Source organism: Eleutherodactylus coqui, chromosome 2 (assembly GCF_035609145.1).
Source record: "Eleutherodactylus coqui strain aEleCoq1 chromosome 2, aEleCoq1.hap1, whole genome shotgun sequence".
NCBI lineage: Eukaryota > Metazoa > Chordata > Amphibia > Anura > Eleutherodactylidae > Eleutherodactylus > Eleutherodactylus coqui.
Window position 1 is genome coordinate 135,337,845 of NC_089838.1, and position 26,369 is coordinate 135,364,213.

At 47.2% G+C, this 26,369-nt stretch overlaps 1 protein-coding gene across 1 annotated transcript in view; it reads left to right on the forward strand.

The window, feature by feature from the left end:
- The window catches only part of NUP107 (nucleoporin 107), a 75,205-nt gene extending 48,836 nt beyond the window's left edge, over positions 1 to 26,369 (forward strand). The window contains exons 20-28 of the mRNA XM_066591610.1: positions 1,665 to 1,703; positions 3,141 to 3,291; positions 12,654 to 12,766; positions 13,354 to 13,456; positions 14,802 to 14,962; positions 24,546 to 24,671; positions 24,837 to 24,950; positions 25,882 to 26,049; positions 26,174 to 26,369. Of these exons, the coding sequence (XP_066447707.1) occupies positions 1,665 to 1,703; positions 3,141 to 3,291; positions 12,654 to 12,766; positions 13,354 to 13,456; positions 14,802 to 14,962; positions 24,546 to 24,671; positions 24,837 to 24,950; positions 25,882 to 26,049; positions 26,174 to 26,281 (1,083 nt within the window). The 3' untranslated portion in view covers positions 26,282 to 26,369. The remainder of the gene's footprint in view (positions 1 to 1,664; positions 1,704 to 3,140; positions 3,292 to 12,653; positions 12,767 to 13,353; positions 13,457 to 14,801; positions 14,963 to 24,545; positions 24,672 to 24,836; positions 24,951 to 25,881; positions 26,050 to 26,173) is intronic.

Genomic DNA, 26,369 nt, shown 5'->3' on the forward strand with positions numbered 1-26,369 from the left:
AGCCTTGTGCGTTATCATGTGGTATATTTGATCCCAGCCTTGTTCATTGCAGTCCTGCACCTTGAAACTGGTACCACAAGAAGCAACTAGGCATAAGGGAGCATGACCTTTCTACACCTGAGATCTTATATGAGCAGCATCTTCTCACATTAACCCTTTGCAATCAAATTTTGGATTCAGGGTTTCCTAGGGGGTTTTCTCTTTCTGACATTATACAATGGTACCACCTGCTGGCTAGAGCTAGTACTGCGGTATTGGACATGCTGGAGAGGCCTCCGACAACAGAGTGGCCAGTAATATACAGTAAGAATACCCTGCTGGATGTTTTCCGACATCGGAAGCTGTACAGCCTTCAATCAGAATGTCGTCAGACAGTGGATTGGAAAGGGTTAATGACTCTGGGGCATAGAAATTGGTGGGAGTTGGCATCAGCCTCCTGCTAAAAACAAGCCCTCCTACAGTCCTGTTAATGGAAAAATAAAAACGATTCAAAAAGCAAATTTTTTTTTTCTGAGTGATTTTTTTTTTTGTGTGCAAATTAGTAAAACATTAAACAAAACTATATAAATTTGGCATCTTTGCAACGAAGCCAGCCCAGAGAATAACACTATCATGATGTTATGTGTTATACTGCGTGGTAAACACAAATATACAAAACTAAATCGGAATTTTAGTTATGGGCGGTGTGTTTTGTCTGTCCGTCTCCCACGAGCATGAACACCTCCACTTTTTCAATAGGACTGCACTAGAGATGTCCCATTGACATGTCCAGCAGTCCAGTAGAAAGAAATAAAGCAATGAGGTGTATATTTTAGTGGTCCGGCAGACAGATCCCTACCAATCATAAATGTATACCCTATTTTGTGGATAGGGGATGACTTTGTCATGGGACACAACTAGAGATGAGCAAACGTGCTCGTTTAGGCCAATTACTTGCTTTTTTTTGAGTAACTGCCTACTCGGGCGAAAAGATTTGGGGGTTGGCTGGGGGGCGGGGACAGGGGGCAGCCCCGGCGCCCCCAAATATTTTCGCCCGATTTTGGCAGTTATGCGAAAAAAGCGATGCTCGATCGAGTAATTGCTCTACGAGCACGTTCGCTCATCTCTAGACACAACCCCTTTAGTATGCTAGTCTTGCAAAATATTGTATACATTGCTTTTCATTTGGATGCATCTTTGTTGGGTAGCTTTCTAATTCTCTTCTTGGACTGTAGTTTCAGCTGTGTTTTATCTGTAATGCTTATCTAATTAGAAAAGTAGAAAGGAGGGGATCAGCGCAGATGGATAAAGCTGAAGTGGTTTATTAAATGTCCATGCCTAAAACCATCAGATATATGCAACATGCACACAGTGAACAAGCTGGCAGAAAACAAAAAAGTTTGGTCAACGCGTTTCTGGCTGATCACCCTTACTCATGACCTGGGAAGGGGTGTTAATACGCAGAGAATAGAACCCATTGATTTCAAGGGGTTCATTTTTTTAAGTGTGCACAAAAAAAAGCAACATGCTCTTTTTTTAGGGTGTATGTACAAAAATGCAGTGGATCCCTTCCTTTCTGCTTTTCATATGGCTTGTTTGGAGCAGAGCTGACCTAGCTGTTTATCTAATTAGATTAATTTTTTCAATTTTGTACAACTTTTGATTTTACCAACTATTTTTTTTAGGAGGAAGTATCAGTGGAAGTGCTAAAGACTTATATACAGGTACAAGTTTTTGATTGTCAGACGAGTGTGTGTTGTCTTTTTTTTTTTTTGTTTGTTTGTTTTTAATTTAAAAAGTAATAAGGTAGTGACAGGTACGCCGGTTAGTGATATGTCTGCTGCGTGTATCTCTACAGTAGTTTGGGAGAAACTTGCATTTTATCTATGGAGTAGCACATACGTATAGGACTACAGGAAGTAGTCCTGGATATTCCTGAGCTGCATGCTAGCTCCACACCCTGCCCTCCAGACATTGATTGACAGCTGTCTGCTTATTACTGTGTATAGTGGGACAGCAGTAAATCAGTGGCTGGAGGATGTGAACGTGGCTAGCTTGCAGCTCATGAATATCGAGGACTAGTTCTCAGTGTGGTTGCTACTAATTAAAGGCAAGTTTCTCCCAAACTACTGCACATATGCATACAGAAGACATATCACATAGTCAGTGTAGCTATCACTACCTTTTATGCTGCTCTCTGTGAGAGCTGCAAAAAGATGGTTGCCAATCCCCTTTAAGGGCTCATGTCCATGACAGTGTTTTCACACCATGTTACAAGTGCGATGCACGCACGCGTGATCCGTGGTGAATTGAGTCAATGAAAGTCAATGGACTTTCATTGATCCATATACATGTGTAGATGCTGCGTGTCGATACATGCAAGAAATATATTTCGGCATGCTCTATATCTCTGCATACCATGCAGCATGAGCCCTATACATTTATACTAGTACAAGTGTTTCTGTTGGCGCAATGTGCCAGTTACTACTAATATAATCTAGTGAAAGGGATTGGAGTTAGTCACAGATCCTAAACCAGCAGAGCCAGACAGCTGCTGTGTGCTTACAGGACCTGTGATGTCTCCGTCATGTGATCAGTCACCGGGGTTCTGAGCGCTGTCCCTGATCACATGACAGTGACATCACAGGTCCTAAGACATGCAGAGCCTGACAGCAGCCTTGTTGTTACAGGACATCTGATGTCAGTCATGTGATCAGGTGCAGAGTTTAGAGACCAGGTTACTGATCACATGATGGTGATATCATCACATGTAACACTGTCACCAACAGACAGGTGGTCGTTAGTGTTTTGACCATATGTAATAAATTGAGTATGAAAACTCTGCCCATAAGCATTCTCGCTCTGAAATACAGCGGGTAATTTAAAAAAAAACTTTATATATGTCCGTGTGATATGAGGGCATGCGCAGTGCACACGCTGTAGGGAGACCCACAGCATTTTACGCTTGTGCCCGTGGACATGATCCCTAAAGGAAATGCTGTCTCTCCATCTTTGTCCCTTTTTAGATTTTTGGCTACAATCTCTGGTGTATATTGTACCGAAGTTTGATATTCCTGTGTTTAGGAGTTCATTTTCTATTTATTGAACCTGAATTAAATGTAACTTTCACTGGTCTAATTTTTTTTTTTTTTTACTTTTAGAAACTTGTCAATGAGAAGCAAATTGGTTTAATTGCCTTCTATGTCAGCCATCTTCCACAAGATTTGGGCATATGTGAATATGCAGCGTTTTTGGAAAATGTGACAGAACCAGAACAACGCCATCAGTGTCTGGAGCTTGCAAAGGAAGCAGGTTATTACATAAATATTGAGCAACCATATATTTTATAGAAAACCCCTCACCCCCCAAAAGATAAAAATGAGGAATTTATAGGAGTTGTATTGTATCAATTACAGTATATTTGGTCAAGAGTAGAGATGAGCGAACGTACTCGTCCGAGCTTGATACTCGTTCGAGTATTAGCGTGTTCGAGATGCTCGTTACTCGTGACGAGTACCACGCGATGTTCAAGTTACTTTTACTTTCATCTCTGAGACGTTAGCGCGCTTTTCTGGCCAATAGAAAGACAGGGAAGGCATTACAACTTCCCCCTGCGACATTCAAGCCCTATACCACCCCCCTGCAGTGAGTGGCTGGCGAGATCAGGTGTCACCCGAGTATAAAAATCGGCCCCTCCCGCGGCTCGCCACAGATGCATTCTGACATAGCTCAGGGAAAGTGCTGCTGATGCTGGAGCTGCTATAGGGAGAGTGTTAGGAGTAATTTTAGGCTTCAAGAACCCCAACGGTCCTTCTTAGGGCCACATCTAACCGTGTGCAGTAGTGTGGAGGCTGCTTTTTGCAGTGTTGCACTTTTTTTTTTTGTGTATATCGGCCGTGCAGAGCATTGCGCCCTGCAGTAATTATACATACTCCAGGGCCAGTAGTGGTGGTGAGGCAGGGACAGATGACATATATTGTGAGGCAGGGACAGAAGACATATATTGTGAGGCAGGGACAGAAGACATATTTATTGAATATAGACAGTGGGCCTTTGCAAAAACATTTGGGGAAAAAAATCTATTTGGGCTGCCTGTGACTGTCCTCAGTGTTCTGGGTCTGTGCTGGGTGTAGTTGTCCTCCTAATTCATACGCAGCCAGCTAAGTGTTACAGCAGGCTTGCGCAAAATTATTTCCTGGCGTTCCGTAAGCGAAGTCAGCCTCCAACCACAGGCCAATAAGCGGCACATTTAATTACAGCGTTCTGTTTCTGCACTACTGGTAATACACCATGCTGAGGGGTAGGGGTAGGCCTAAAGGGCGCGGGCGAGGACGCGGAGGCCCAAGTCAGGGTGTGGGCACAGGCCGAGCCAGTGCGGTGGCCAGGGGTAGAGGCAGGGCCAGACCGAATAATCCACCAACTGTTTCCCAAAGCACCCCCTTGCGCCATACCACCCTGCAGAGGTCAAGGTGCTCTACGGTGTGGCAGTTTTTCACAGAGACGCCTGATGACCGACGAACAGTGGTGTGCAACCTTTGTCGCGCCAAGATCAGCTGGGGAGGCACCACCACCAGCATGCGCAGGCATATGATGGCCAAGCACCCCACAAAGTGGGACGAAGGCCGTTCACCGCCTCCGGTTTGCACCACTGCCTCTCCCCCTGTGCCCCAACCTGCCACTGAGATCCAACCCCCCTCTGAGGACACAGGCACTACCGTCTCCTGGCCTGCACCCACACCCTCACCTCCGCTGTCCTCTGCCCCATCCAGCAATGTGTCTCAGCGCAGCGTCCAGACGTCGCTAGCGCCACTGTTTGAGCGCAAGCGCAAGTACGCCGCCACGCACCCGCACGCTCAAGCGTTAAACGTGCACATTGCCAAATTGATCAGCCTGGAGATGCTGCCGTATAGGCTTGTGGAAACGGAGGCTTTCAAAAGCATGATGGCGGCCCCGCGCTACTCGGTTCCCAGTTGCCACTACTCATCCCGATGTGCTGTCCCAGCCCTGCACGACCACGTCTCCCGCAACATTGTACGCGCCCTCACCAACGCGGTTACTGCCAAGGTCCACTTAACAACAGACACGTGGACAAGCACAGGCGGGCAGGGCCACTATATCTCCCTGACGGCACATTGGGTGAATTTAGTGGAGGCTGGGACAGAATCAGAGCCTGGGACCGCTCATGTCCTACCCACCCCCAGAATTGCGGGCCCCAGCTCGGTGCTGGTATCTGCGGCGGTGTATGCTTCCTCCACTAAAGCACCCTCGCCCTCCTCCGCAACCTCTGTCTCTCAATCAAGATGTGTCAGCAGCAGCACGTCGCCAGCAGTCGGTGTCGCGCGGCACGGCAGCACAGCGGTGGGCAAGCGTCAGCAGGCCGTGCTGAAACTACTCAGCTTAGGAGAGAAGAGGCACACGGCCCACGAACTGCTGCAGGGTCTGACAGAGCAGACCGACCGCTGGCTTGCGCCGCTGAGCCTCCAACCGGGCATGGTCGTGTGTGACAACGGCCGTAACCTGGTGGAGGCTCTGCAGCTCGGCAGCCTCACGCACGTGCCATGCCTGGCCCATGTCTTTAATTTGGTGGTTCAGCGCTTTCTGAAAAGCTACCCACACTTGTCATACCTGCTCGGAAAGGTGCGCCGGGTCAGCGCACATTTCTGCAACTCCAAGACGGACGCTGCCACCCTGCGGATCCTGCAACATCGGTTTCATCTGCCAGTGCACCGATTGCTGTGCGACGTGCCCACACGGTGGAACTCTACGCTCCACATGTTGGCCAGGCTCTTTGAGCAGCGTAGAGCTATTGTGGAATACCAACTCCAACATGGGCGGCGTAGTGGGAGTCAGCCTCCTCAATTCTTTACAGAAGAGTGGGCCTGGTTGGCAGACATCTGCCAGGTCCTTGGAAACTTTGAGGAGTCTACCTAGATGGTGAGCGGGGATGCTGCAATCATTAGCGTCACCATTCCTCTGCTATGCCTCTTGAGAAGTTCCCTGCAAAGCATAAAGGCAGACGCTTTGCACTCGGAAACGGAGGCGTGGGAAGACAGTATGTCGCTGGATAGTCAGAGCACCCTCATGTCTAAATCTCAGCGCGTTGAGGAGGGGGAGGAGCATGAGGAGGAGGGGGAAGAGACAGCTTGGCCCACTGCTGAGGGTACACATGCTGCTTGCCTGTCATCCTTTCAGCGTGTATGGCCAGAGGAGGAGGATCCTGAAAGTGATCTTCCTAGTGAGGACAGCCATGTGTTGCGTACAGGTACCCTGGCACACATGGCTGACTTCATGTTAGGATGCCTTTCTCGTGACCCTCGCGTTACACGCATTCTGGCCACTACGGATTACTGGGTGTACACACTGCTCGACCCACGGTATAAGGAGAACCTTTCCACTCTCATTCCCGAAGAGGAAAGGGGTTCCAGAATGATGCTATACCACAGGGCGCTGGTGGACAAACTGATGGTAAACTTCCCATCCGACAGCGCTAGTGGCAGAAGGCGCAGTTCCGAGGGCCAGGTAGCAGGGGAGGCGCAGAGATCAGGCAGCATGTACAGCGCAGGCAGGGGAACATTCTCCAAGGCCTTTGCCAGCTTTATGGCTCCCCAGCAAGACTATGTCACTGGTCCCCAGTCAAGGCTGAGTTGGCGGGAGCACTGTAAAAGGATGGTGAGGGAGTACGTAGCCGATCGTACGACCGTCCTCGGTGACGCCTCTGCCCCCTACAACTACTGGGTGTTGAAGCTGGACACGTGGCCTGAACTCGCGCTGTATGCCCTGGAGGTGCTTGCTTGTCCTGCGGCTAGCGTCTTGTCAGAGAGGGTGTTTAGTGCGGCTGGGGGAATCATCACGGATAAGCGTACCCGCCTGTCAACCGACAGTGCCGACAGGCTTACGCTCATCAAGATGAACAAAGCCTGGATTTCCCCAGACTTCTCTTCTCCACCAGCGGACAGCAGCGATACCTAAGCAATACGTAGGCTGCACCCGCGGATGGAAGCATCGTTCTGTATCACCATCAAAAACGGGGACATTTTTGCTTCATCAATCTGTGTATAAAATTCCTCCTCCTCCTCCTGAAACCTGACGTAATCAGGGCAATTTTTCTTAGGCCCACAAGGCTCAGTCATATAATTTTTGTAAACAATTTTTATACGTTTCAATACTCATTAAAGCGTTGAAACTTTCACCTGAACCAATTTTTATTTTAACTGGGCTGCCTCCAGGCCTAGTTACCAATTAAGCCACATTAACCAAAGCGATTAATGGGTTTCACCTGCCCTCTTGGTTGGGCATGGGCAATTTTTCTGAGGTACATTAGTACTGTTGGTACACCAATTTTTGGGGGCCCTCGCCTACAGTGTAATCCAATTAACTTTTAGCCCACCTGCATTACAGCTGACGTTACATCAGCTGTGTTGGGCACTGCAATGGGATATATTTATGTACCGCCGGTGGGTTCCAGGGAGCCACCCATGCCATGGTTCCACACGGAGTTGTAACTGCATGTGTCCACTTCTAAAGAACCCCAGTCTGACTGGGGCATGCAGTGTGGGCCAAAGCCCACTTGCATTAACCCCTTCCCGCTCCTGGACGTACCTGGTACGTCATGGTAGCGGGATACTTCCCGCAACATGACGTACCTGGTACGTCATGTCATTAAAGTGTCGCCGCGGTGACAATCGCGGCGACACAGCAGTGATGTCTGCTGACATAGTCAGCAGACAAGTGCTGCGTCCGGGCTGGGGACCAATCAGAGCGGTCCCTCCCCCATGATCGCTGTGATTGGTCAGGGAAAAACTCCCTGACCAATCACAGCGCAGCAGCGGACTTCGCGCTGTTTACAGTAGGGGCTCCATGTGCAAGCATCCGGTGCTTGTAGATAGAGCACCTACTGTGATAAAGAGCGATTAGTGTGTAGATTAGGCAGGGAGTGCGTGATCAGTGGAGTGGAGTTAGTGATCAGTGGAGTGGAGAGGAGTTAATCAGTGTGGTGTAGTGGAGTGAGTGTTAGTGATCAGTGTGGTGTAGTGTAGTGAGTGTGGTGTAGTGAGTGTAGTGAGTGATTGATCAGGCAGTGTAGTGAGTGTAGTGAGTGATTGATCAGGCAGTGTAGTGTAGCAGAGTGGAGTGAGTGATCAGAAGTGCAGTGTAGTGAGTGAGGGATCTGTAGTGTGTGATCAGAAGTGTAGTGAGTGAGCTGTAGCGTGCGATCAGCAGTGTAGTGTAGCGCAGCGTGTAGTCAGTGTATCCCTTGGTGTAAGAAAAAAAAAAAAGTTCCTGTTGTTCCCATTTCGTTACCTGTCCCGTCACCCGTTATTAGTTAGTGTAGCGTTTAGTTAGTCCGTCTAGTGTGTAGTGTGTCGTTAGTCCGTGTACTGTCAGTGTATTCGTCTGTGTAAAAAAAAACAAAAACCAAAAAAACAAAGTTCCTGTTGTTCCCATTTCGTTACCTGTCCCGTCACCCGTCATTAGTTAGTGTAGCGTGTCGTTAGTCCGTCTAGTGTGTAGTGTGTCGTTAGTCCGTGTTGTCAGTGTATTCGTCTGTGTAAAAAAAAAAAAAAAAAAGACTTACATGAATACACCACATAAGTTTCCGCGTTCTTTCCGACCCCCGTCCCGTGGTCACCCCATCCCGCAGTGTCCCATCTAATAAAACTTTTTCCCCGTGTGCCCCATTTTATATAAATATGGCCCGCAGGAGGTACACTTCAGAGGAACTGTATGCAATCATTGCATCAGACTCGGACTCAGGTAGTGGTGATGACGACCCCACTTTTTTGGCATTCTCCGACTCCTCATCCTCATCCTCATCCAGCGAGTCTGAGCTCCCTGCACCCCCGAGAAGGCGTCCAAGGACCGCCACTGACCCCAATGCATCAGATGCTCACTGGAGTACCCCGGAAGATTACAGACCCCAGATCCCTGATTTTATTGGGAACCCAGGGATTCAATTTGACACGGAAGGGCTCAGAGGGAAGGACTTCTTCAAGTTTTTTTTTTCTGAAGAGTTCATTGCCCATATTGTTACCCAGACGAATTTGTACGCCCAGAATTTTATAGAAGAAAATCCCACCTCCAGCTACGCCAGACCCGATAAGTGGACCCCTGTGGATGCACCAGAGATAAAAAAATTTGGGGGGCTTATACTAACCATGGGGCTAATAAAGAAGCCAACAATCAGGGCGTACTGGTCTACCGATATTTTGTACCACACCCCAATGTTCCGCATGGCGATGTCGAGGACGCGCTTTGAGTGTATTTTAAAATTTCTGCACTACAATGACAACCAGCTGTGCCCCCCCAGCGATCACCCCAATTACGATCGGTTGTATAAGATCAGGCCCGTAATAGACCATTTTAACGCCAAGTTTGCCCAGGCGTATGCCCCACAGATAAACATTGCAGTAGACGAGTCCCTGGTACACTTCAAGGGGAGGCTAAAATTCCGCCAGTACCTGCCCAGTAAGCGGGCACGGTATGGTGTGAAGTTGTACAAGCTGTGCGAAAGTACATCAGGGTACACCCACAAGTTCCGTATTTACGAGGGGAAGGACACTAAAATTGAGCCCCCAGAATGCCCCCCCGTGCTGGGAGTAACAGGGAAAATAGTGTGGGAACTGGTGCACCCACTATTAGACCAGGGTTACCATCTGTACCTGGATAACTTTTATACCAGTGTCCCCCTGTTTCAGTGCCTCGCTTCCAGAGGAACAGTGGCATGTGGCACTGTTCGGAAAAATCAAAAAAGCCTCCCTAAGACGCTGCTTGGGCAACTGCTCAGAAGGGGCGAGAGCCGGGCCCAATGCAGCGACAATGTATTGTGCGTTAAATAGGACAAGAGGGATGTCCTTATGTTGACGACAATACACGGCCACAGCAGTACCCCCTGCCCAGTACGAGGTACCAGTGCAGAGACCCCCAAACCAGACTGTGTCCTCGACTATAATAAGTACATGGGAGGGGTCGATCTATCAGACCAGGTACTGGAGCCCTATAGAGCCATGCGGAAAACACGGGTGTGGTACAAAAAACTGGCCGTGCACCTCGTACAGATGGCACTGTATAATGCTGTTCCGAGGTGCAGGCCACAGGGGGACATTCTTTGAATTTCAAGAGGAAGTTATCAAGGACCTAATATTTGGGGACCAGGAGGTGGGGGAGAGGCCCAGTACTTCTGGAAGCGAGGCCACAAGAATTGTACCAGGGCAGCATTTTCTCAGTGAAATTCCCTCCACTGCGACGAATGGAAGGACCCAAAAGAGGTGCAGTGTGTGCTACAAACAGGGGATAAGAAAAGACACCATATACCAGTGTGAAACGTGCCCCACACAACCCGGCCTCTGTATAAATGAGTGTTTTAAGATCTACCACACGTCCCTGAAATTTTAATTTTTTTATTGCCCTGACGTTTTACCCTGATGTACTTCGCACAGCTTGTACATAAAGCCACATGCTAAGTCCTTCCCTTCTGAGCCCTGCGCCCTAAAAACAGTTTAGATTCACATATGGGGCATTTCCCTGTTGGGTAACATCATGGGTTACGTTTTCTCCTTCTGCCCCTGGTAAAAAATAAAAATCTGGGCCTAAACTGAGCATTATTGGAAAAATGTGAATTTTTCGTTCTCAACTCAAATTGTTAAAAAAAATTCCTCAAATACCTGTGGGTTCAAACTGCTCACTACACCCCTTAAAAAATTCCCTGAGGGGTGTAGTTTCCAAAATGGGGTCAGTTGTTGGGGGTCTCAAATGCACTGGTACCTCAGGGGCACTGCAAACACTACACGGTGTCTGAAAATTATTCCAGCAAAATCTGCATTCAAAAAAAGCGCTCCTTTCTTTCTGAGCCCTGCCATGTGCCCAAACAACAGTTTACATCCACATATGGGGCATTTCCGTGCTCGAGAGTAATTGGGTAATGCATTATGGACTATGTTTTCTCCTTCTGCCCCTGGTGAAAAATGAAAATCTGGGCCTAAAGCTGAACATTATTGGAAAAATGTGAATTTTTCGTTCTCAACTCAAATTGTTAAAAAAAATTCCTCAAATACCTGTGGGTTCAAACCGCTCACTACACCCCTTAAAAAATTCCCTGAGGGGTGTAGTTTCCAAAATGGGGTCAGTTGTTGGGGGTTTCAAATGCACTGGTACCTCAGGGGCACTGCAAACACTACATGGGGTCTGAAAATTATTCCTGCCAAATCTGCATTCAAAAAGACAAGAAGCGCTCCTTTCCTTCTGAGACCTACCATGTGCCCATACAACAGGCTACGTCCACATATGGGGCATTTCTAAAAACTGCGGAATCTGGGTAATACATTCCAAGTTTTGTTTCTTTGCTAACTCCTACTGTTTTATATAAAAAAAAAGGTTTTATATTGAAAATCAGTAGAAAAAAGGAACTGTTCTAATTTTTGATGCACTTTCCTTTAATTCCTGTAAAACATCTAAAGGGTTAATAAACTTTCTAAATGCCATTTTCAATACTTTGAAGGGTGCTGATTTTAAAATGGGGCAATTCATGGGGGATTCTGATATACAGGCTCGGCAAAACTATGTCTGAACTGCATTGGTCCTTAAAAAATTTAGATTTTGAAATTTGCTAGTAAATGTGAAAAATTACTGCTAAATTTATATACTTTGTGGAGTCTGCAAAAAGTAAAATAACACTTAATAAATGATTGCTGTGTAAAGTAGGCCTATGGGAAATGTTAATTAATAACTATGTTGTGGTGTTTGACTTTCTATCTTACAAAGAAAACAATTCAAAGTTTGAAAATTGTGAATTTTTCCAAATTTTCAGTAAATTTGGATTTTTTTTTCCTAATAAGGACAAAATTTATTGATGAAATTTTTACACTAACATAAAGTACAATATGTCACGAAAAAACAATCTCAGAATCACCTTGATAAGTAAAAGCATTCAAAAGTTATTAGCACAGAAAGTGACAGATGTCAGATTTGAAAAATAAGGCTTGGTCCTTAAAGGGGTTGTCCCGAGGCAGCAAGTGGGTCTGTACACTTCTGCATGGCCATAATAATGCACTTTGTAATGTACATTGTGCATTAATTATGAGCCATGCAGAAGTTATAAAAAGTTTTATACTTACCTGTTCCGTTGCTGGCGTCCTCGTCTCCATGGTGCCGACTAATTTTCGCCCTCTGATGGCCAAATTAGCCGCGCTTGCGCAGTCCGGGTCTTCTCCTCTTCTCTATGGGGCTCCGTGTAGCTCCGTGTAGCTCCGCCCCGTCACGTGCCGATTCCAGCCAATCAGGAGGCTGGAATCGGCAATGGACCGCACAGAAGAGCTGCGGTCCACGGAGGAAGAGGCCATCTTCAGCGGTGAGTAGAGAAGTCACCGGAGCGCGGGGATTCAGGTAAGCGCTCCGGTGAGCTTTCTTTACCTCCCTGCATCGGGGTTGTCTCGCGCCGAACGGGGGGGGGGGGTTGAAAAAAAAAAAACCCCGTTTCGGCGCGGGACAACCCCTTTAAGCTCAAAATAGGCCATGTCATTAAGGGGTTAAACATGACATTACCTCAGCTGTGATGGGCACTGCAATGGGATACATTTTCGTCCCGAGTAACGAGCACCCGAGCATTTTGGTGCTCGCTCATCTCTAGTCAAGAGCTTTGATGCCTTTTTGTTTACTATGTCAAACTTTTGTATTTGCAGGTTTGGATGTTGCAACAATTACTAAGAAGGTGGTTGAAAACACACGGAGAAAAAATGGAGGTGAATTTGCGCATCATGACTTTACACCCGCTCTGGATTCTGGCACAAATGAGGTAATAGAACTAGTCTAATCTACACTTTGATCTCAGAGGAACTAAATGTTACATTACGTCACTTAAGCGCTGCGGAATAAGTTGGCGCTCTACAAATAAAGATTATTATTACTTACAAAGCAAAGGTATCAAACCGTGAGTGATGTACAAATAGAGCTAGACTACTGGTGACCAGAAACCAATATCTTTGACTTCTCTTTCAGTAAAACAAAAATTTAGAATTAATCCAAAATTCAAGTAAGCTAGGCCGCTACTTACTGTAAAAGTACAGTAAAAAAAAAAACCTCTAAAAGACCACCTCTTTGAGAAGACCAGCCCCCTTATTCAGACCAGGTTTCTTGTAACAGATTTTCATTTCCATCCTAGATGATACCTACTGGCTGTATTCTTTGAGACTAACCCCCTAAAACCACTTTATAATGCAGTTTTGGCTAGTCCCTTTAAATAATATGGCTGCAGATTTGGCTAGTCCCTTTAAATAATATGGCTGGTAGCAATGTATAAATGTGTTCTCACCATAACTTCCTAATTATTACAGCTGTCTCAGAAGGTTAACTCTGTTGTGGGCATTTTTTTTTGACAAACAGGATGACAGAGCAAAGATTGATGTGATAGATTGGTTGGTCTTCGATCCTGCACAAAGGGCTGAAGCCCTAAAACAGAGCAATGCCATCATGCGGACATTTCTCGGTAGGCTTTTGCAATTTTACAATGTTTTCTCTAGCATTTACAAAACAAATGTATCTTAGAAGCTGTGTAAACGGCTCATTGTGCTACATAGTTTCTGTAACTCTTGGTCACTTCTATGGTAGATATAGAAACTGCGTAAGACAGCCCATTTGACTGTTTCTGTAATTCTATGGGTGTTTTATCAGTTCTGGAGCTAGCTGTGGGTTTCGCTTCTGGGACCCACATCTATCAGACTTTCATGGCATATCCTGTGGCTATGCCATAAGTCCTACATGGGAATACCCTGTTAAGCATTGAGCGGTGGGAGGTGTTTGCATTACCAAATTTTGAAGTAGCAAGTACTAAGGTAATGATTTCTTTCTGCAAGTAGCTGGATAAACGGGGGTTGCTTTTCGCAGCTAGAAAATCGGCACCTGGTAGAATTCCAAACTAGTTGCCAGGGCTAGGCACCTCTCTAACTGCAGAAGTGTTCGGAGACTCCTCCAGGGCACAAATTGAACACCGCTGCTGTCATAATGGCTTTGCTGTCAAAGACTGATACAGAAAGCTACATACAGCATTCACCACTATCTTTACAGTGTGGTATTGCTGCCCCCTAATTTTTGGAGCTGGCTCTTAGACCTGACTAAAGGCCCATTTACACACAAAAATCTTTCAAACGATTGAAAGTTTTAACGATCATTTTGCATAACGTGTTAATGGACACTAATGACCATAAACACTTTATCATCTTCATTTGTATGTATAAGGGCCTCAAGGAGTTGTTTGCAGAGCCCAGCATGTGCCTAATCACACGCCCTGCTGTGCAAACGGCTGCATTGTTCACGTAGGGGCTGCCGACAGAATATGATGTAATCTCCCGACTCCTGCGGAGAACACTGCATGCAGTCTATTGAGATACTTTATCTCTCTGAAGCTGAATGGATTTTAAGCTCACCTTAAAATCATCGTTCAGACGAAAAGTGCACGATGGCAGCTTTTACATGCAATGATTATTTCTCATTTGTGGTCGTCTAAACCAATTTTGAGCGATAATCGTTGTGTGTAAATGGGCTTTAAGACCTATCCAAGCCTAGGATTAACCTGATCATGAGGGAGTCCTAACTACCCAGAAATGCTATGCATGGTATGGAAGTGTAACCACTTTACTGTGAATAAGACAGCAGGTGACAAAAAATTTGCATTCAGGGAATCCTAAAAACATCTTGAAAATTTGCAGTAGCTTTTCATGTGAACGCCACTGCCAAGTAGGGATAATATATATTTTGGTAGTGTAATTTATTTTAGCTTTTTCGTTAATTTTCTTTAAAAACCTACTTTTTTTTTTTTCTCATACACCTTTTAGCCTCAAAGAAGCATGAAGCTGCAAAAGAGGTATTTGGTAAAATACCACAGGATTCAATAGCGGAGATATACTCTCAGTGGGAGGAACAAGGGATGGACAGCGCTCTGCCAGCTGAGGATGACAATGCTATCCGGGAGCATCTGTGTATAAGGGCCTACTTGGTGAGAACTGATCTTGTGAATTGGTATTTGTATACTAAAGCATTGCCTCAAAGGTATCACCCCTATAAATCCATTGCATGGGGGTAGTCACTCATTGCTGTGAGATCACTATTTCTGCTTTGCAAAACTGTATTGTGTTGATATGATTTTAGGAAAATTGAAGTAAAAGCTGTGGTATAATCGCATTATAGGCTACACTCCTAAGGCCGTATTTTTAATATGTGCACAGCACGGAATATGGGTATTTGCACCATTACACGGAGGCTTGTAGGGTTAGGACGCCTTTTTGAGATAATAAGACTCTAATGGTCATATTAAAATTGGAAAAACCCTCCTGAAATTGTCGTGATTTAACTATGGATTTTGACTCGTGCATATTATGGCTTTCCAAAGCCCATTTTTAACCCCTTAGTGACATAGAGACAAACTACTGGTTTTAATTATGTTCCAGCAGTCATAAGTTCATTTTTTAGTTAATGTAGCTCTATGCAACCTTGTGTTTTGCAGGATAAGTTATAGTTTTTATAGGAGCAAATTTAATATATTTAAGTAACTTCTTTTGCTCTGCAGGACAGGCAATAGGGTAAAGGAAAATCCACTTTCACAATTTTTTATTTTTTTTTTAGACTGACTCTTACAGCGTTCACTATGAGACATATGGTTTACTTTATGCTATGGGTCATTATTATAACACCAAATTTACCGTATATACCTGAGTATAAGCCGAGTTAATAAGCTTTACTACAAAAAACTGGTAAAACTTATTGACTCGAGTATAAGCCTAGCTATACTCGAGTATATACTAGGTAAAGAAAAAATGCAATACTCACCTCTCAGCTGACGTCTGTGTCTCCGGCGCAATGGTCTCCCCAACAGTGCGGGAAGCTGCTTGATATTTCTCCCCACTGTCCTCTCTCTGCTCAGCTTTGAATTCCCACGCTGTCAGCGCTGTGTAATTAAGCGCTGTGATTGGATTGATCGCCAGCCAATCACAGCCGACGCTCAATAAACCAATCACAGCCATTCAGTGATGTCATCCACTGAATGGCTCTGAATGATCGAGCATCGGCTGTGATTGGCTGGTGCTCGATCCAATCACAGAGCTTACCTACACAGCGCTGATGGCAGGGGATCAATGGCAGGGAATTCAAAGCTGAGCGGGGAGAATTCTCAAGCAGCTTGCCGCACCGCCGGGGAGACCATCATGCCGGGGACACAGACGCCGGCTGGGAGGGGAGTATTGTGTTGGTTTTTTTTTTTTTTACTCACTAGTATAAGCCAAGGGGGGCTATTTCAGCATAAAAAAAGTGCTGAAAAACTAGGCTTGTACTCGAGAGAGTGTGTGTGTATATTGCACAATACAAGCACTTTGTTTAAAATAAAACCACATTTCAAGACCATAGCATTTTTATTTTTTCATCATGAGGGTTTGTTTTTTTGTTTTTTTTATTTTTTGCGGGACGACTTGTTTTTATTGGCACCTTTTGATTACCTTTTTATTCCTTTTTTGGGGGGGAAAGTGAAATGAACAGAAAATGGCTATTTTGCCATTTACGTTTTACAGAATTTACTGTGCTGAAAACAGATATTTTTGGTATAACTTACCGTAAAATCTTTCTCGTCACGTTCATTGGGGGACACAGCCAGACCATGGGATGTTCAAAAGCAGTCCCGAAATTAAATAGGGTGGGAATTACCCAGAAAAAGGTTCCCAGCAGTCAGGGAACGGCCGCTTGTAGAACCCTCCTACCCAGGGCGGCGTCCGCTGATGCATATGTATGGGCCCTATAAAATTTAGCAAATGTATGCAGGGACGTCCAAGTGGCTGCCTTACATACCTGTAATGCTGAGGCTCTGTGCTGAACCGCCCAGGAAGCCCCCACCGCCCTTGTAGAGTGGGCCGTTATCCGGAATGGTGGTGACTTCCCCTTGGCTCGATAAGCCTCTGTCACTAGCGTACGAATCCACCTCGAGATGGTCACCTTCGAGTCCGCAGAACCCTTACTCGGCCCCTCCAGGATTACGAACAGCGTCTGTCTTCCGAAAGTCTTTGGTCCTTGCCACATAAATTTGCAAGGCCCTTACCAAATTCAGTCGGTGCAGCGCTCTCTCCCTCGCATGTCCCGGTGCCAGGCAAAAAGATGGATGTACAATATCTTCGTTAAGGTGAAATGCTGATACTACCTTTGGTAGGAAACCCGGAACTGGTCTCAGCACCACCTTGTCTTGGTGAAAAGTCAGGAAGGGGGGTTCAACCGATAGTGCAGCTAATTCAGATACCCTCCGTATTGATGTGATCGCCACCAAAAAGACCACTTTCCAGCATAGCAATCTCAGGGGTACCTCCCTGAGTGGCTCAAAAGGGTGTGATAGTAAGGCATCCAGCACCAAATTCAGATCCCATGCCGGGGTAGGTGGCCTGAACGGGGGTGACGTATGTGCAACCCCGTTAGGAAAGGTCCGCACCGCCAACCTATTAGCGATTGGTCTCTGCAAAAGAACTGCAAAAGCCGATACTTGTCCTCTTAGCGAACCTAGCTTCAGCCCTAATTCTAGTCCCGCCTGTAGGAAAGCTAGAATGTTTGCTAGTGAGAAACGCATGGGATGTATTTGGCGGTCTTCACACCAGCTGAAAAAGCGTCTCCAGACGCGATAATAAATTCTCGATTTATGTCGGCTTTCTGGCTTGGACCATAGTTCAGATAACTGCCTCCGAGAATCCCCATTTTTTTCAATATCGCGGTCTCAACGGCCAGGCCGTCAAACGAAGCGACTTTGAATTCGGGTGGAAGATTGGTCCTTGTGAGTGGCCACAGAGCGTCGGCCAACATCTCGATTATGTCTGGATACCATGCTCGCCTCGGCCAATCCGTAGCCACCAGGATTGCTGGTCCTCCTTCCCTCTTGATCTTCTTTAGTATCCTCGGAATGAGTGGAAGAGGAGGAAATACGTATGGTAGTCTGACCCCTGCCCAAGAGATGAGTAGGGCGTCCACTGCTATCGCCTGAGGATCTCTTGAACATGCCACGAAAGGAAGAACCCTGTAATTTAGTCTGGAAGCCATCATATCCACGTCCGGAGTGCCCCAGCACTGACATATCGCTTGAAAGACCTCCGGATGCAGCTGCCACTCGCCGGGGTCCACTGTCTTTGGACTGAGAAAATCTGCTACCCAGTTTTCTACCCCTGGGATGTGAACTGCGGATATGGACTGTAGATGTTTCTCCGCCCTGCTGAGTATGCCGGATACCTCCGTCATTGCTCTCGCACTTCTTGTGCCCCCCAGCCGGTTGACGTATGCCACTGCCGTAGCATTGTCTGTCTGGACTTTCACATTCTTTCCGTCGAGCCGTGGTTGGAAATACTGCAGTGCTCGCCGGATGGCTCGCAGCTCCAGGACATTTATCGTCAGCCTTGCCTCATCTTGTGACCACCTCCCCTGGGTGGAGTGTCCCTCCAAGGTTCCGCCCCAGCCGTAACAACTGGCGTCCGTGGTCAGTATCCTCCACTGTCCTGGAAACAGTGACCGACCCCCTTGGATTCTCCTGAGACTCGTCCACCATCTCAGGGCAAGACGAACGTTTGGTGTTATGGAGATTCGCCGGTCTAACGTCCCCTGCGACCTGTTCCAGTGGGCCAGAATGAAATGCTGGAACTCCCTGGAATTAAACTGTGCGAATGGTATGGCCTCGAAAGAGGCTACCATCATGCCCAGTACTCTCATATAATACCTGATGGTCGTCTGCCTCCCCTGAAGTAATGGGCGCACCTTGTTGACCAGTGTTACTGCTTTCGCCTGCGGCAGGCGAATCTGGTGCTTCTTGGTGTTGAACTCCATCCCCAAAATTCTAACTGTTGAGTTGGTGCTAGACAAGATTTCTTGTGGTTTATGACCCAACCAAATTCCTCCAAAGTCTGAAGCGTGATTCTCAGACTCTCTAGATTGCCTTCCTGGTCTGGAGCCTTCACCAGTATGTCGTCCAGGTAAGCGATGGCTATCACCCCCCTCGCATGGAGTAGTGCCATTACCGCTGCCAGCACCTTTATAAAGACTCTCGGGGATGTCGAGAGCCCGAACAGGAGCGCTACAAATTGGTAATGGCTCCCCTGGACCTCGAAGCGTAAAAACTGCTGGTGAGTCGCGAATCGGAATATGCAGGTACGCATCCCTGATATCCACTGACGCTAGGAACTTCCCCGGTTCCATAGACGCTATTACCGACTTGAGGGTGTCAAGGAAATTTCTGCGTACAGCACCAATCAGGCCCACCCCAATGCCCTGCTGCCGGCAGTAAAGAAGACACCACACACGGAGGTCTGGTATAGTTCCTCACACGGGGACATAGCTGCACGCTTTATTACAGATTACATGGGATCTTATACCCTTTGGTCACATCACTAGGAATGGGTAATGGTCTCATTGGCTCAAATTCACCGCATAACCATATATGTGAAGTCCGGATTTCCGGCTGAGGCAGTGATAGTTATATACGTAGTTGAACAGTCGTTATCTAGATATGGCGCTTCTGGGAAAACAGCCAAGCACACGGCCTTCGTATCCGGTTCTTCCTTGCGATGTTCAAGATACATTTTGTCTTCGCCTTGCAAGGCCTTTGGAATATCTGATGTAAGGCGACAGATTGTTTTTCTCATTTTAACTTTGAATAGAACTTGCATACAGGTATAAAAGCATAAAAAACATATGGCAATATATACATATACACTCACAAGGGACTCCATCCTGAAATGTCTTGCTTTGACGTAATGATTTAGCCTTCGTAGGTCGAGGACTGGTCTGACCCTGCCATCCTTCTTGGGAACTATGAAGAGATTCGAATAAAAACCCCTTCCGTGCTGACAGAATGGCACCGGCACCACTACTCCCTGCGCCAATAGTTGTCTTATTGCCTGGTGCAGTTGTGCTGCCTTCCCTGGGTCCTTCGGTACCCTGGACCTGAGAAACTGCTCCTGTGGAAATTTTGCGAATTCGATTGCGTACCCTTGTGACACGACCTCCTGTACCCAGGCGTCGGTCACGTGGGCTAACCATACATCCTGGAACCGGAAGAGCCTGCCCCCCACCCTGTGAATAGCGGGTGGGGGAAGACCCTCATGCTGATACTCCTGTCCTTGTGCCCCTGGGTGCCTTGGAGCGAGCTTGCCAGGCCGGTCTGGTCTTAACGGAAGAATTCTTTCTCTGCTCTGCTGGGGCCCTTCTTGATTGAGCCCACTGACCTGTTGTGGGCTGGGATGTAAACTGCCGAAAGGAACGAAAAAAGGATTTCTTCCTAGATGGCGCTTTTCTTGACCTTACAGCCCCTTGCGGAAGTGACGTACTCTTCCCGCCCGTAGCGTACTTAGATCGCCGAGCTTTGGGCCAAACAATCTCTTGCCCTCAAAGGGTAGTTTTGTCAGAACTGCCTTAGATGATGCATCTGCTGCCCAGCTTTTCAGCCATAGCGTCCTCCGTGTAGCCACGGACGCTGCCGATGCGCGTGCAACAAATTTGGCTGCATCTAAACTCGCTGCGCAGACGAATTTTCCTACCTGACTGATATTTTCAGTAACGTCCAGCATCTCACTGGGCGGGACGCCTGCCAAAATATCCTTGCGCAGCTGTTTTGCCCATGCTACCGACGCCTTGCTCACCCAGACCGAAGCCAAGGTGGGTCGCAAAGCAGTGCCTGTCGCCTGAAAAGTTGTCTTCGCCAATGCATCAAGCTTCCTGTCCTGAGCGTCGGTTAGAACCGCCACCTCGGCTGAAGGTAACGCCGTGTTCTTTGATAAGCGTGATACTGGCGGGTCCACCACCGATGGTACCGACTACTTTTTGACTAGATCCTCTGAGAAAGGATACGCAATGTCCCAGGATTTACCTGGCTGCCTGAAGCGTTTGTCCGGACTCCCATTCTTTCCTTAGGACTTCCTCAAAATTCTGATGGAAAGGAAGTGTTTGGCGAATGCGCTTTTGCCGTTTAAATGATACGGTAGACTGTGATACCTCGACTGCAGTCTCGGCTACCTGCAGCGTGTCCTTGACTGCCACCACCAAGCTGTCCATTAAAGTGGCCAGCCTGGACACCTGTTCATCATCTAGGTCTGACAGTGATGACGACACAGCGGACCCTTCCTCCTCTTCCAGACAACTACTACATCCCGCCCCCCCCCCTGAAAAATCGTGTGGAGGCTGATCTCTGTCTGCAGCTTGAGATGCTGAGGAGCATATGAGGCCCGTGAGGGGTCCGGATGAGATCTAACTGACCCCACTGTATGCCAAGACTGCTTAGAAGCTTCCCTAGACCTATGATACGTCCGTGATGCTTCCCTGGAACCATGAGGAGCGTAAAAAGACTCTCTAGAGTGGTGCGACCTCGAGGATCTGGATGACCTTCTGTACCGACGAGACCTGTGAGAAACCCTTTCAGAGCTGCGGGATCTCTGCCTCTTGTGCGACCTTCTCCGCGAACACTCCGGGGAGGACACCTTCGAATCGGATTCCAAACGGCGCAATATTGCTGCCAACGAGCTGGCTAGTCCTGACACTGCTGCGGCCAGTGATCTAGCCCATTCAGGTTTGTTTACTTGCTCTACAGGGGCGGCGGGGGGCACCGGGGTCCCTGGAGCCTATCGCACTGGGTTACAGGCTGCACAGCGGGGTTCCGCCTAACCGCTTGGGAACTTAGCGCTGCACAACGTGCACACATAATATTTCGCCCTCCCTATAGCCTGACTGGAATCCTCTGGTCTAGGGTCAGACATGACGCAATCCACACACCTATAGATAACTGCAAGGGAGTGGTGGGGATATGGGTAGGGTGTCTCCGTATACTGCTGAGAGCGAGTACCAGCAGGGGGGGAAAACACAGGGGAGAGCTGCCTTGGCAGGGCTTACCCTGTCCTGCGGTTGTCCTGGCCCAGCTGGAGCTTCTGGGTCCTGGCGGCCTTCTCTGTGGTATAAACGCTGGAGGCTGTCGCTGCGGACCGGACTGTCGCTGCGGACCGGACTGTCGCTGCGGACCGGACTGTCGCTGCTCTATGGTAAGAAGTGGAGCGGCTCACTTGGCAAGTAGTTCCTGCAGAGCTACTGTGAGCGGCCATCTTCTTTGCTGGACGCCACCTTAAATGTCCCGTGCGGCCGGGGCGGGCGTGGCCTGCCCCGGAAGCCCGGGCACGTCACCAGAAGTGCCGAGTGCACCACACTAAGGCGTCCCCGCGGCTGGCGCCACAGCTCACTCTGCAGCCTGCTCCCTGTTTACCAGCCGTGGGTGTGTGTACTGCCGTCCGCGGCCGCAGCAGTCACCCGCAGCCATCCTTATGCGGTCTGTCTCGTCGCAGCATCCACCCCCTTCCAGCCTTGGCCGGTAAGCAACCAGCCCCCATGTGTTCAGAATGGGCTATGGAGAGGGGGGAGGGGAGGGGGGCATACACACATGCACTGAAAATTGGCAGAGGGAGGAGGAGAGAGATAAAGAAAAGGGGGGAATGCACCTGAACTCTTCTCCTCCCCAGGACCTTCCAAAGTGGTGGGGGTCCTCTGAAGGGGTTCCTGGCAGCCGACCGCAGACTTGGAGGAAGGTTTGAAGTTCTGTTCCCTTCTCCTGGATACGCTCCTTCTCCCCTTCTGCACTCCAGCAGTGTTCTCCCCCCCCCCCCCCCCCCCCCCCCACCTGCGCTCGCCGGCCGAGAGGGGCGCTGCTCCAGAGGGGGGAACCCTGTTGCTGGCGGGCAACGACGCCAATGCACATCGGCAGGGTCGTGCCACCTTTTCTTCGCTGGGTAGGGCGCCGCAGTGTGGAGACACCACCTGTCTGCGCCCTCCCCGGTAGGACAGGAAAGCCAGGGAAAAGCCCCGACTTCCCGTATTCCCGTCCATCAAGTCCTCCTGGACCTGACCTGTCTGCCTCCTTGCAGACACTAAGCTAAAAACTAATTAGCTGAGTCCCTGCAGGGGAAATATATCCTGGCGGGAGGAGCTAACACTTTTGCTTAGCGTCGCCTCCTAGTGGCAGTGGCTATATATCCCATGGTCTGGTTGGGTCCCCCAATGATACGGATGAGAAAAAGTAGTTTTATAATGTGGTGTTACGGATCTGGTGATGCCAAGTGTGAAGCCCACTGGAGAGCTGGAATCCGGTTCTGCCAGCAACAGTGTCCGCACGTACCTGTCACTTTTCTTTTTCGTCTGCACAGCGAGCCGTCGGACATGCGCAGTACAGATTTATTTTTTCTTAACTACTGCTTTTCCCATGTCATCGCCTAGCGATGATGCGGAATCTGCGACCTTTCAGCAATATGATTTCGGAAGGGCCACGGATCGTACGGCTTCCGTTGACTTCAATGGGAGCCGTCCATGCGGATTCCGTGAAAAAATGGAGCATGCTGCTGTTTTTCTTCTGCTTGCAGAAAACGCAATTAGTTTCCGCAAGTGTGCAGGAAGCATCGATTACCCATAGCATGCTATGGGCGCTATTTGGTGCAGACGCCCGCCACGGAATGGATTCTGCAGCAAATATCAGTCCGTGGGCAGGATGACTATATCTGCAGAGTTAGACAGCGTAAAAGATCGAGTGATTGAATAAGAGACCCCCCCCCCCCCCCCATTTGTGACCATTGGAGAGCAAATATGCTTTTTGATTCATAAAGGGAGGGGGGGGTGTTAACATACACAAAAGTTCATATTTCCCCTGCCCTGAGACAGGCAGGATAAGGACTGATCATTCTCTGCAGCCTGCTAGTCCCAGCTTACCCCTCCTCTGCACACAGACTGAGGCGACCGCTGTGTATATTTAGCATTCCTGCCCACTTCAAGCTGCTGTAGTTTTTTTTTTTTTTTTGTGACTATAGACACCCTTTTGGTCTTATTTTAAAGCCAGGATTTGTCTTTGCTTTGAAACGGCTGTAGCCACAATAGAGCAAAAGCTACGGTCATTTGAAGTAGTTCAAGCTCTGATCACTTAGAGCTCTATTAACTCAACAAGAAAAGAATATTACAGTAAGCAGTAAGGGGGTTACAGTTCATTGTATTGGTAGGGTATTGTAATGTATGTATGGATTGTCTGACTTTTCTAACTCTAGATTTTCTAGAGTGATGCTTCAATTGCCTTTTCTGCGCAGTTCATTGCAGATTGATCAATGCAATGAACTGCGCAGAGAAGGCAACTCAAGCATCACTCTAGAAAATCTAGAGTTAGAAAAGTCAGATATTGGAATACCCTACCAATACATGGGAAAGTTGTTTTTCTGTTTTTGGAGCGGACGGTGCATTTATGTAAGCAGATAATGAGTATATCTATTACTGCTCGTTGCTTTTGTCTATACAAGCACAATATCTGCAGTATGGGAGCGAACAGTAGTTACTACAAGTGTGCGTCCCCAATATGCAGCTGACCAAAGAGCATTTCTATGTACACTCCGAGCCGATCAAGTGTTTGCTCTTTGGCTGATTGATTTTGCCTTTGTACATGACCCAATTGGGCCAACAAATGTTGATGCCCAGTAACTGGATTATGTACAAGGCCATTTATTCTGAGAGGGTAAATGTAATAGAGGTGTACCCCAAGTTACTGTACCTTTTTTCTACAGGAAGCACATGAAGCATTCAATGAGTGGTTCAGGCATATGAATTCTCCACCTCAAAAACCAGGGCTAGTTGAACATGCTTCCTTCACAGAGAAAGTGGCTTATGAGCACAAGGAAAAGAAGTATGAGGCAAGTATTTTAGTTGCATGTGCTGTGCAGGTAGGGGAGAATAAGGAAATTGTGTGAATCTTATATTCTATTTTATACCTTGAAAAATAAACTCTTTACTGTAAAGTAAGAACATCCCTGCGGTTAGTCTTTTTAGCAATAATCTAGCTCTAATCTCTTTTTTAGATGGAGTATAGCACTTGGAAGAATCAGCTGGATGTATTAACAGTTGATGCAAAAGAAAAGATTTACAACGTTTTGCTGTTTGTTGATGGAGGGTGGATGGTAGATGTAAGAGATGTAAGTCATTTTTCTTATACGCAATTGTTGAGATAAGTGTCCATGTAATGTTTTAGGAACCCTCTGACATTTATTAGGAGGAATAATGTGAAAATTGAAAAATGGAAAAGCCATAGTAGACTTATAGCTATGCAGCATTCTGACATCACATCCACATGTGCTGCTTCATCCCATTACATACATGGCCATTAGTATGAATTGGGTTTTCCTATCTTGCTACTTTTCTGGTAGGAGGTTTTCCTGGCTAAGCTTAAACTGCAGAACTGGCCTTAAGGCTTATTTAGACGACCGTATATCGGCTGGGTTTTCGCGCCTGGCCGATATACGGTGTCCTTGTCTGCAGGGGGAGGAGGATGGAAGAGCCAGGAGCAGGAACTGAGCTCCCGCCCCTTGCCACTATTTGCAATAGGAGGGGGCGGAGCTAAGTACTGGCGCTTAGCTCTGTCCCGCCCCTTTCATTGCAAATAGTGGCAAGGGCCAGGAGCTCAGTTCCTGCTCCTGGCTCTTCTCTCCTCTCCGCCCCCCCCCCCCCCCGCCCCGCCCCTTCTGCAGACAAGGACACCGTATATCGGCTCGGCGTAAAAACCCAGCCGATATGCAGTCGTCTAAATAAGCCTTTATGCTCAAAGTAATTTTATTTAAAAATCCCATTTTTATTTTTTTATTTTTTTTTGTAGTTTAAGAAATGAGATAGAGCTCTGATTGCTATGGGGCCCAATTGCATTATTCCCCAATTATGGTTTTAGATATCTAGGTAATAAATTTCTATTTTGATAAGTTTATTTAAGTCAAGACAGTGAGGTGGAGTATTCATGAGTTTTTCAGAATGATTGTATAAAAGTGCTATAACCAAGTACTTATAAGCGATTTTGTAGGTATGTTTTATTTATTTATATATAAATAAATCTCAAACTTAAATGCTATAATCTAGGATGCAGAGGAAGATCCTGAACGGAAACACCAGATGGAACTGCTTCGGAGCCTTTGTTTGCCCATGATGTGTTTCTTGTTGCTCACAGTGCTACATAATACAGAACAATACCAGGACTGCCTCCGCCTGGCTGAAGTAATCTCTTCTGAAAATCAGAAGCTATATAAGGTAAGTTGTGTCCATCATAAACTGAAGTGCCTGAGACCTACATGGTTAAGAGGTAACTTTTGAAGCCCTTCAATATCTTAAATGCATATTCATCATATATTCAGGCTTGTTTTTTTGTCTACAGGTGTTCTCCAAGCCAGAACTTAAGAAGCTCCTGCAAAAACTAAGAGAATCCTCTCTAATGTTGTTGGATTCACAGCTTGATCCTTTGGGTTATGAAAATCAGCCCTAAAGTTCCTTGAGAAACTGCCTATCTGGTGTTGTGATAGTTTGTATTTTTTGTACTAAAAACAACACATTAAAGATAATTCCTGTTTGTA